Consider the following 12,196-nt stretch of genomic DNA (forward strand, 5'->3'; position numbering starts at 1 on the left):
ACCTTAGAGGAGACACTTCAGAGACACGGGCGGGGGAGGGGGGAGGGGGAGGAGGGAGGGAGGGAGGGTCTGACACGCTGCAGAGCGATGTCACCAGACTTTAGGTTGGATGAATATACAGTAAAAATCAAAGTTGAGTTGAACTTCACTATACTACACATGAAAATAACTTGAGGTCTCTTCATCACTGGGAGAGAAGGGTTTAATCCGTCCGGGTTTACAGTGACTGATCATTTAAAATCAGGCAGGATTTGTAACAGCATCAACTTTCACTTGCACTTTTGTGGGCCGCTGTTGCGATGTGTAAGTTACAGTCAAACATCATATCTATATTCCATAATCTCCTGTCTGTAGTGTGTGTATGGTGTTTCTGTGTGTGTGTGGGCCTCTGAGCTGGGGCCTCCACATTCTGCCTGCCTCATATTAGAGCTAAATGTGCCAGATGCTGCTTAGAGTCCATGAACCATCAGACTTCTCTGCGTGTTTGAGCTCTCGTCAGCATCTGGTTTATAGCAGCTGCCCTGGAAAAGCGAATAAAGCATCTCAGAAACATAACAACTAAAGAGCCCAGCCACCAAAGTGTCAAAGTGCTGCGTCTCCCTGTCACATTTAAGTCTTATGGCTTTCATTACAGCCTCGTACAACAAAGTTTTCTGGCTGTATCACATGGTTTTACATCCCAAAGCAAACATAAAGATGCACATCCTGCAGATTGCATCATAAGTAGTAAACAGACTCGGGTCAAAGGTCATGGAAACATGTGAGAGGACATTTTCACACTTAGATCATCCATCTGTCTGCTGCCAAGTATATAATAATAATCAAAGTGATGCTCCTCCCTCATTATCTCCTCCTCTGTAAGGAAACAGGAGCAGAACACTTCTGTGCTTTAACACTGAGACTCCATTGTTCTGAGAGCTCAAAACTCTGTTAGAGATATAATTGTTTCCAAAAGTGAAAGTGGTAACAGTGGTAACCAAGACATCTTTTAATCTTGAATTCTGGAAAATGGTGCAAAGCCTAACGGTTTAAAATGGTTTTCTATTATATTCTTACCAGAGAAGAAGTAAAGAAATGAGCCAGGTAGTAAAAGGAAGTCTGTTTGATGATGTGAGCCTCATTAGACACCCGGGCTCTCCTCTGACCTGTGTGCTGCAGCCGGACCATGCAGGGATAATCAGAGCCCAGGATCGGAGCGGTGAATCTCCCTCCCTCCCTCCCCACCAGCGTGTTCTCCACTGGACTCCAATCAGGGGGAGCAGAGGCCATTAAGGCGGCTCTGGACCTCCTTTTCTTTATAATTACACCCTCCTGGATTGACCGGGCACCAGCTAGCCCTTTGCTATTTGAACTAATTAGTCCAGAATGTGAGCTGTCAACATGCAAAAATCGTGCCAGTAGGCCCATAATAGCTCAACCAACCCTCCCCCCCCCGCCCCCACCGCTTCAAACAACAAGCACCTAGCCTCGGCCACGGGAACGCGTTCACTTTCCCCTCGCTCTCTTTCCCTCGGCGACTTGTGTCAAATCCAGGTCCCTCAGAACAAAATCTTAATAATTAACTGGCAAATTTTAACATGATTGCTTGTGACACACCTACTCTGGTAATTATTGCTTTGAGGCCATGTGCTAATGAAATTAATGCATTCCATGCCCCAACAAATTAGCATAACTCATACAAATGGCCCACATTTGAGACCCGGCTGCAGAGAGGAAACACAACAAACAGCAACAGAAACGCTAGAAAATGAAAGAGCTGGCACATTGAATTGGATCCTGCATGATGAGCGTTGCTGGGAGTTTTTTCAAAGTCTTAATGGCTAAAGCCTCTTTATGTTAACCAAGGGTGATTGCAGTAATGCATTACAGAGCGATCGCAGTGCAGGAGCAAATGATTATCGCTATCATCATTACAGTCATTGCTGATCTACATATACATCTCTCTGTGGACAAATATTAAATGGCTCTGCCACCGCAGACATTAAAATGTTATTATACTGATGCATTAACTTAGCAGAGTTCATATCGATATACAGTAGAAGCTTCCCAACAATCCCTCTCTAAATGGCAGCGCTGCCACCGCCATCCTTCAGTTTAGAGTCTCTGCCTCTAAACTGTGTTCAGAGTCTCACTGGGTCGTCTCTTAGACATTCACAGCTACGCATGAGTAATGAAGGACAACACCAGCAATGGAACGGACAAAGACAAGTCCAGGGTCAATGGCAGCTGTGGGAAAAGTGTTAGAACTGTTTCCTCATATGGACAAAGAGCACAAAGACACCAGAACGCACTGGGATAGATAACTGATAGGAGGAAAACAAGAACATTAGAGATATAAGTATGGAGTATTTCCACTCAGCATCTTGTTCCAACATCCCAATGAACAGGACAACAAATATATCAAAATAAAAAAAAAATAAAAAAAACAGTGTCAACAGGAACACAACAGAAAAACACAAACTAAATATTAGGTTGAACTTTGTGTGAATGAATGTGCATGACTTCATGTTGACAGTAAGGAGGAGAGCAGAGCAAAATAGCTGTGAGCTTTATTGGATTTTAAACAACATGCTATCTAACTCATTTCAGGATATCTGAACTACTTTGGAGTTTTTTTTTTAGCTTGCAGCTATCAAAAAGCATCATCTTACCTCTGAAGAAGCCAGAAAACTCATACTTCTTCTTAAAGAGACTCCAGACACCATTTTACCTTCATCCTGGGCTAAACGCCAGAGAGAACTTTAAATAAGGCTGCCTGCCTGTGTTAGGCTGAGGAAGAGGAGGATCTCTTTATTCTGCTTTGACAAACATGCCTGTCTGAAAATCAAACTTTGCACCGCATGATGTATTTCAAATTTGATCAAATTAACTCCAACCGCTCAATGAACCGCAGCATTTGTTTGAGAAATGCGCGTGAATGTCTGCATGAATTCAAGGTTAAATGATCGTACAGCGCTGAAACAATGCGAGAGGAGACGCTGTGACATTTCCTCTCGCAGAATGAAACCCTCCCATACATAGACACGGCGACAGAAGGGATCACATTTCTAACACGGCGCTGTGAGCAAACAATGAATAAAACACTCAGACTGCAGCTTGTGATGCTTTGACCTACGGTGCAAGCATGAATACATCCAGCACATCAACAGCATCCTGCCTAATCTCACATGGTTAGTAATGTGCCCACCTTATCTGCTACGCAACCCCATCTGTGATGACACATCAGCTTCACCATTTCAGACCAATAAACCCACAAACAGACGACACAATGTGTTGACAGAAAATTTGCATTGGGAATGTACCACAGGAAAAGCGTGATTAATTTCTGCTCATGAAATGAATACAGATTCTGTCATTACAACGCTCCCACCCTCTGCCAAATATTCTAATGTTTCTCCTTTTCCACACTGAGTGTTCTGGTACAATAATAAGGAATAAAAGACAGCTTAGAGCTCATAAGCAACACAACTGCTGGCAAATCAGCTAAATCAGAGAGCAAAACAAAGAGCTGATTGCTCATTAGTATTATGGATCTGCTCCGCTTAAATCTGTTCTATGAGATGCAGCCACTGTTTAATGACTTAAACGCTGTTTGTTTAAATGCTCAGTACTTAAATTCACAAAGTAGGATTAAAAGAATGAGACACTCAATAGCAAGCACACACACACACACACACACTCAGTGTCTTACCTTGGCTCTGCACAGAACACACCTCAACCTGTCCTCACTGCCTTGTCCCTGTGAGGAGGAAACACACACACACACACAACAAACATCACACACAGATTGAATGCTGACCAAAGATGTGAACACAATGATGCATGTTTGTGTTTTGCATTGTGTTTGTGTAGAAACATGGGCGCTCATAAGGAAGTGTATTTTCACCCAAAGGCACATTATGTAAACACAATTCTAATTTAATAACAGAGATCAAAATGTCTAATTAGAAGTTCGGCATACAAAACTAAACGCTGTTTAAATGCAAACACTTCAGTGAATATAACACGTGTATGTGTGTGTGTGTGTGTGTGTGTGTGTGTGTGTGTAGATGTCATGTGAAAGCTTTGCACAGAGAAGGAAAATAACAAGCTGGCAATAATCTGCAGGCTGGTGTGAAGCAAGGGAAGACGCAAATAACGAGAAGAATTTGTACAAACACCAGTGCCAAGTCCTGCTAATATGTATGGCATGTAGGAGCAGATTTTGATAGATGTTAATGGCATATAATTATAGAACACTGCTATTAGGCAATGTGATTTTATAAAGAGGACCGTTGCCCCTGGCACTGTGGCCTGATTGCTGTGAGTGTTGGGCTAATGAATGTAAACCAAGTCTGTTTGCAATGATGAGAATTATCAAGCCATGAGAGAGAGGGGGGGGGGGGGGGGGGGGGGGGGGGGGGGGGAGAGAGAGAGAGAGAGAGAGAGGGGGAGCTTAACCCTATTCAAACCACTTGCAATTAAAGGGAGGTATATGGATGCGCACACACACACACACACACACACACACACACACAGTCAAGGGCACACACACACGCACACACACTCTCACTGACATACACACACACACACACTCAGTATAGAACATACAGTCCATGACGTAAGTGTATATAGATACAGACACAGGTTTATTGTTTGTAAACACAATAAGTCCTCATGGGGTCGACGCCTCTCTCTCTCTCTCTCTCTCTCTCTCTCTCTCTCTCTCTCTCTCTCCAGTCTGTTGTAGAAACTAAACTATCTTTAGCCGTGCAGTTGGCGGTCATTTCAAAGCTGCGACTGACCGCCATCATCCCTCTCTCTCTAACGACCCTGTGCTTTATTTCAGATGGATGGGATTACATATTCCGGAGAGGAGGGTTTTTTTTGCAGAATACCATTTCCATTAAGTTCCATAGAGTAAAAGCAGATGGGGTCTGTGGAGAAATGAAAAACATATTTATCTGTTGGGATAGTAGAGGGAGAGTGATTGCAGAGGCTTAGCGTGGCTTTTGGAGAGTAATGGTATACACTGCTGTCCTCGCTCTGTAGTTTCTCAAGCCCCTGATTTTCAAAGCCATCGATGGGTATTGAGACTCACCAGGCCTCAGCTGGTACGCTACGAGCCCACGGTCCTCCCATGCCCTTGTACTTTGTGCTGCGAGGGGCTTCACCCCTCTAGGAATGCACTCCCTATAATGAGGGTCAGGGGTCAGAGTGTTGCTGCGCCTGGAGGCCGAGCTCTCCGAGGCACACTCAGTCACTGACTCTGTCCCTATATTTAAATCCTGCCTCAGGACATGTTTTTCAAAGGGCATCTCTTAACTAGTTCCTGGTTACTAATTAGTTTTATGCCGTGCTATTTGTCTTTGGGAACCTGGATGATGAAGGGAGGGAGGGAGGGAGGGAGGGAGGGGGGGAGTCTAAAAAAAGCTGGCTTATGTTTTGCCTGTGTGCAGATGAAGATCATGATCCAGACGGTTCCTCTGCTGCAAACAGCTGAAGTACGCATCAACAGTTGTGGAAATGAACGCCGCCGCTGTTTACGCCCGGCGCTCAGTGACAACATCTGTTTGATTCTGTGCGGCGGGCGGCTCAAATTAAATAAGGACCTGGAATTTGGCCTTTTTTTTTTTTGTTCAAGCTGCGTTTGAGAGTGGTAACGGTGCATGCTATCACTCCCAGCTGGCCGCCTCGCACAAGTCAAATCATTATTGGATTACATTTTCTGGCTTCATAAAATGCGGTTAAGAGGCACTTTAGACATACGTGCATGACCTGCTGTCTAGAGACGGCTATCACAGCTAAAGTGACAGGTCAATTGCTGATTTCTGTTCCGTAAAAGGGAAAGGGGCGCCCTGCTCTGAGCACTCTAAAAGGTCTCTCTCTCTCTCTCCACACACACGCACACACACACACACACACACACAGACACGCACGCACACATCAAACTAAAGTAGTCTTAGTAGCACACACTCAGCAGAGATGGGGGTTCTCTCTCTGGGTGTGTGAGCCTGTGTGTGTGTGTGTGTGTCTGTATATAATTGTATAGCGGGAAGACACACACTTAATGGAAGTGGCTCTTCACTCTGACAGCTGGGTGGTGCAGATGAAAGGTGTCCTGTAGCATGTTGTCTACCACTTGTGGAGTATTCAGAGAGACGCAGAGCTCACAGGAGCGGCTGCCACCGCAGGAAAGATTCTTTACTGGAGACGCACAATTTAGCTTGAATGACTATAGAGCGCTTATACACCACACACACACACACACACACACACACACACACACACACTGATGCACGGAGAACATTTTGTCACTTGTGTTCAGATAAGTTTTTAGATTAAGAGACAGGCTGAACATTTCATGCCTCAGAGGGAGGGAGGGAGTGAGGGAGGGAGGGATTCTAACATGTAATGGATCCAGACAGGGCCGGCTGCTGGCCTGAGCACGAGGGGCCAGAGCTACAGTGTGCCAGAGCAACATATGGGACCAGAGCGGCTGGGAACAACAAAAAAAAAATGCAATTCATGAGTGCAATATGCCAACATGTTACTTAGCCATTAGCTGCACTGTGCTCGGGCCGGGCCGGGCCGGGAGGTTTGAGGCTGGAACGCGTCAACAAGAGCCTGCAGTGCTCAGACTCGTGTCAGAGGAAGAGGAGGGAAACTTTCTCTCTCGATCAGTGGAGCAAACTGATGAATTGAATGTAAAGTAACAGAACCCCAGCGTCGTCTGTAGCTGATGGCCTGAATGAAGCCGTGGGTTAGACGAGGCACCTACGTATACAGAGTGTTAACGTCTGCTGGTGTTTACTTCTACTTGTTTGCAGTATTTATGACAGAGAAGAAGAGCATGATGTCACTGTGCAGACATGGCACCGTGCCAAAGGGTCAACATATGGTAATGACAGATTAAAGTGTTGAGCTTATCTCTATGTGTTCTCTGGCTCTCTACATGATTAGGTTTCTCTTTCATGTTAGGAGGGAAACAAACGCACGGCAACATATTCGATCCTCAAACTCTAAAGTGTGGAGAAATAATTTGAGAGAAGCTAAATTGTGGAAATCTCACTTTGAATTCAATTAGTCTCATTTACATCTTCCTCTTCCTCTTCTTGCTTTGCTGTGTTGGTGTGGATGTTTCCTGGCTGCAGCTTGTTGGGGGTGAACAAAGTGAGAGTGATTGGCATGAGCAGGAGCGACCACCATGACTGAACACACCAGGCCCTGTAGATGAGCTCACCTACACACATGTCACTATTTCACTGTTGATCACCTGTTACCAATGTCCATTGAGTGTTTTCAGTGAGTGACAGGTGTGTAATGTATGTTAGCCTGCTGGATTCTTGACTCTATTATGAGGCACTTGTCATTTTTACAGCCTCTGTATATCAACGACAAAGTAATAAAGCGTTATCATTGTTAGTAACTCATTAAAACAAAGTGGTATTGCTCACACATCATTCCTCTGCTGATACTGTCTCATTATCTTAAAGTGAACGGCACAATGATCTGCATGTATACACACACATACATGTAGAGTATGTAGGTGTTTATTATGGATACACACTGTGCTTGATGCAGTAGATTCATACATGTATGGAGAAGAAGCAGCTTCTTACCCTCTGGATCCACGTGGACAGACACACGTGATGGGCAAGTAACGTCTTGCAGTCACAGAAATTCCTTAATGGGTCACTGGATAAAAGTTCAACATCCCTGCATACGAAGCACTCCAACGACTCTGGAGAAGAAGAAGAAGAAGAAGTAAAGGTCAATAAAGGAAGATGAGTGATAAGCATTTATGATTCAATCTCATATTAAAGTGAAGAATGATCACAACATGGATCATTGTTGTTCCTATATACAACCAGTTCTCACTTCCTGTTAAGCTGAAGAATCAGAGCATCTTTATATTGTTCCAGTGGGAAAGTGTCAACAAATGTGTTATAGAATATTAAGAGGAATTTATTATGTCAGACTAACAAACAAACTTAGAAAGACAGAAGTGTTTATGAACTCTGCTCTCTGTTAATCTGCCACGACTCAAATAGATTAGTTTGTGTTGTAAAACTCATTTTAGCAATTTTCTAAAATTTGTACATGGTTTTTTAATGTGCCCTTGTCATTCTGTTTACACTCATTTGTCGGTTATATTTCTCAAAAAATAACTTCCCCAGATCAATCAGAGACTCAGGCGTCCTTTGGGCCTAAACAAGCAGGAAAACACTTCTAAATGAGAGCAAACTGCATTTAGCCTGTTTCTGTTTACAGCTACACATCAATAATGAAGTTCAGCTTTGAAGAAAATGGAAAACCACACTGTGATTCCATGCAGATGAGGAGAGAGGAGAGCCGGTGATTAGAGGAACTAATTACTCTGAGCACCAAACAGTGGTGGGAACAAACCAAAGCTAGAATTAAAAAAGAATCAACAATCCCATTGAGTGAAGTGGGTCAGATAGGCTTTAATGTCACTCCGTCTACTTTTCATCATCTTCACAGTTGCTGAAGCGTAGAAGAAACACGAGCAAGGAACGCTTGTCTTTATTAAATGCTGACATGAACATTGTGTCGAACTTAGCCTTGTTGGTTGTGAGACATCGTATGAAGCCTTTAACAAGTTCTGAACCCAAACCTGAGCTGAATCCTCCCATCTTGCAGTGAAAGGATCCATCCTACTTCACTTCACGCTGCCACAGATCTGGTCTTGGCTCAGGGCTTTGCTTTGCCACAAGGTCCATCCCCTGTTTCATGTTGTCTTTGTTCTGAAACCTGCACCACTGATTTAACAGCAAACTTAGCCAGGATCTTGGTCGGGGAGCTTTGAAGCTAAACATTGGACAGCAGCTGGAAGCAGGTTTGGTTAATTGCAGAGCATAAACATACTGGAAGAGGACAGCCTGTCATGTGGAGGATAAAGTGCTGCCTCAGAAGCTTCTGTCTCTCTGGGCTCTGCATTGAACTGCATGGCTTCAGGTGAACATCTATCTTCAGATCCTTTAATCAAAGGGCCGGGCTTTTAATGTAACCCATCAGAATCTGTGTAAGCACATTTTTATGACTGAGCAGGCATATATATCTGCTCTTATATAAATATCTGGGAGACGAGCGTCCGAGTCCCAGGAATCCAGACAAACTTTCTTTACCGACACTCATCTTGGTTAAGTCTGTAATCTGGCATTTGCAGATAAAGGCAGGAGTCAGTCTGCTGCTCTCCTACCTCCCTGTTACTGACACCAGCCACCTGCTCGGCTCTGCAAAGTCTCTGCTAATGGAAATCATTCTGGCGAGACACTTCCCAAATACCACTGTGTGTCTAAATTCATTTATTCTGTCTGTCTCCCTCTCTGCCTTCGTCTGCTTGTCCGACACTATATGGAGTTCAGTTTGGCTTTCAGTCATTGTCAAAATAACTATTCTGTATGTGTAGAGGAGTTTACCAAAATAATGGAGCCGTGCAGAGACAAGCCGATAGAATCTGACAGTCTGGCTAACAGGCAGTCTGCGTGTTTCAACAGTCTGACCAGAAATATAAAATAATTTGCTGTGATAGCAACTTCACCAATTATAGCCACAAGTCATTTTTTAACATTTCGCTCCTCCAAATCTGTACTGCTTTTACCATCATTATGGCGAGCCCCCAGGCTCTTCTGCAGCTAAGTAACAGAAACACGGCGGCGGAGACAATAACTGGAAAACAACATTACGACAGAGATGTAAACATGCAGCGTGTCAGCGGGAGCCGCGCTGACACGTCTGCCTGATCTGTGACTCCCATAATTAACTGTCAGCTGTGTTTCAGGTGAGCAGAACCTCACTAACCAGGCCGGCTGCAGCTCCTCTCTCTCTACACATTTACAGCTAACTAAACTTCTTCCCGGGTTGTTTTGTTTCCACACAGCCCGATGATTCGCTGAAACAAAGAGTGCCATGTGAAGACGAGGATCTCTTGCTCTCACGCCGGCGAACGCGCCGACACAAACTCGCTGCTACGTGACTTTCTGCAAATAGCTTCAGTGTTGTCAGGGTGGGCGTCTGATGTTTAATTCACTTCTACATGCTAACACAGGCATCAATTAAACTATGAGAACATCACAGGGATACAGGCACGAGCGTCCAGAGTCAGAGATGCTGCTGATTGTGGATTCTTTGTACAGTATGCTGTACAGGAAACCAAGGAGGAAAATGCCAGATTGGGATAATTTAATTGTCCGTTGCATTGCTAATGACCTCATTAACAAAAGAATGATGGGAAATCAGCATGGTCTGGGAGAGGAACCGCCTGTGTGACAGCCATCTGGCTGCAGAGGGGGGTGGGGCTGAGCGGGGCTGGGGGTGGGGGAGCTGCTGGTAAACTAACACCACGGCCATCACAGACCTCCAGCTCGGCCTATAGCAGATGGACGCATGCATTAGGGCTGCTCGGCTGCATGAATTCATCTTTCATTGATATGTTTTAAACGTACCTGTGAGGCGGATCAGTGTTTGTTTGTTTGTTTGTTTGCTGTGCTTCAGAGAGAAACGGGCTGAGAGCTCCTGGTCCTGCTCCACAGCTGAGAAGCCTCCATTCATACAGTATATATACGTCTTATTTACATCTATTACAATCACTTTGATGGCTTCTTTTATACGTCTCGGACTTTTAATGTTATTGAAACGTTACTTTGTCTTTATGTACCCACATAAACATGACTAATAAAAGGAATCCTGAACTTGAGCCCTGCTGAGACACTTAAGGCCTCTGTCTGCTCCTTTATCTACCGATTCTCTCATTTATAACTTTATTAATGTATTAAGTTAAACATTGAAGCAGAGATAATGAGTTTCACCTGGATTCACTTCACACCTCCTCATTTGGGGACATTCAGGGAGGTGTGTGTGTACTTATGTGTTATCTTCAATTCAATAGGAACATATGAGTTACAAGAGTTCATTAGCAGAAACACCACCAGATGATTTTAAAGTCCTGTAGCACATTATAGACATACAGACTGACAGTGAGACAGGATGATGAGACTCCAGCTCCTGTGGAGTTAACATGTGAGTGTGTGTGAGGTGAGGACAGATACACACCTGAGAAGACAGAGTTGCATGATTGTGCTGAGACGTCACAGGACAGAGGTTGGTACTCCATGTTTCACTCTTTGTTGTGGCTGAGAGACGACTTCTTCTCCCACCTTCGTCTGAGCTTTTCCAGGCACCAGCAGTTTCCTCCACTTCCTGTTAACATTCCTCTGTTTTCTCACTGGAATAGGAACATTAAAGAGCAGGAGAGCGTGAACGTGGCACAGTGGTGATGTGAAGGATCTCCTCTCTCTACACGGCAACAGCTACAACAGCTGATCGCTCTGTGTTGTTTTTGAGGAAGTTGTGATCCAGCCAATCAGAGCAGCCCAGTGAACGCGTCAGGACAGGAACAGGAAGCGTGTCGGCGTATGTTCTGCATTAGCACAAAGGTACTCTGTGGGACTGGAACCAATCCTCACAGATATCAGACATTCAGACTTTACACACACAGGCACAACTGTGTGTGAGAAGAAAGTGTTTCATGTGAAGTCTATGAACTAACATTCAGAATGAGGAAGAGCATCGCTTTCCAGAGATCATCATAGTGTCGCAATGAGACATCACGCAACACTGCTGGGAAATGACAGCAGATCATGGAATTTCCCCCCACACCCACACACACACACACACAAACACACACACAAACACACCCACTTCGGCATTAACCCTGCAAGAGGTCATTTTAAATTCTGTTTATTTATTTAGTCTAGAAACATCCTGATAAAACATAAAACTAGAAGAGACCGATAATCTTTAAACATTTGGGAAAAAATAGGATTGTTTAATTTTTTTAAATTAGATAATTGTTTGAAACTCGCCTCAATTTTCTTGAAATTCTTAAAAAAAATTAATCTAACCCCTTTTATAGTAAACATATATGCACAAAAAAGTTTAATGCCTGATTCTATTCTCAAACATTACTTAAGGAGAAATATTTTTCTTACTTTGTTAAGGTGTTTTCCCAACACTATCCTCGCCTGATGTCACCTTTTATTCTCTTTATTTTCTTCATGACGATCCGAAGTTTGCCAAAAGTCTCCCCTGTTCTGCTGTGTGTGCGTGTGCGTGTGCGTGTGCGTGTGTGTGTGTGTGCGTGTGCGTGAGCGTGTGTGTGCGTGTGTGTGTGCGTGTGTGTATTCACTCTGTC

The 12,196-nt window shown here is 44.1% G+C and overlaps 1 protein-coding gene across 1 annotated transcript in view; it reads right to left on the reverse strand.

Moving 5' to 3' along the window:
- LOC143007171 (uncharacterized) overlaps positions 1-11,528 on the reverse strand; it is a 51,248-nt gene extending 39,720 nt beyond the window's left edge. Inside the window, exons 1-3 of the mRNA XM_076158553.1 lie at positions 11,056-11,528; positions 7,602-7,723; positions 3,692-3,739 (exon numbers count right to left, since the gene is read on the reverse strand). Of these exons, the coding sequence (XP_076014668.1) occupies positions 3,692-3,739; positions 7,602-7,723; positions 11,056-11,116 (231 nt within the window). The 5' untranslated portion in view covers positions 11,117-11,528. The remainder of the gene's footprint in view (positions 1-3,691; positions 3,740-7,601; positions 7,724-11,055) is intronic.
- Positions 11,529-12,196: the final 668 nt, after the last annotated feature.

This window comes from Genypterus blacodes, unplaced genomic scaffold (genome assembly GCF_046128005.1).
Source record: "Genypterus blacodes isolate CSIRO-AG114 ecotype Tasmania unplaced genomic scaffold, CSIRO-AGI_Gbla_v1 ptg000009l_1, whole genome shotgun sequence".
In the NCBI taxonomy this organism is placed as follows: domain Eukaryota; kingdom Metazoa; phylum Chordata; class Actinopteri; order Ophidiiformes; family Ophidiidae; genus Genypterus; species Genypterus blacodes.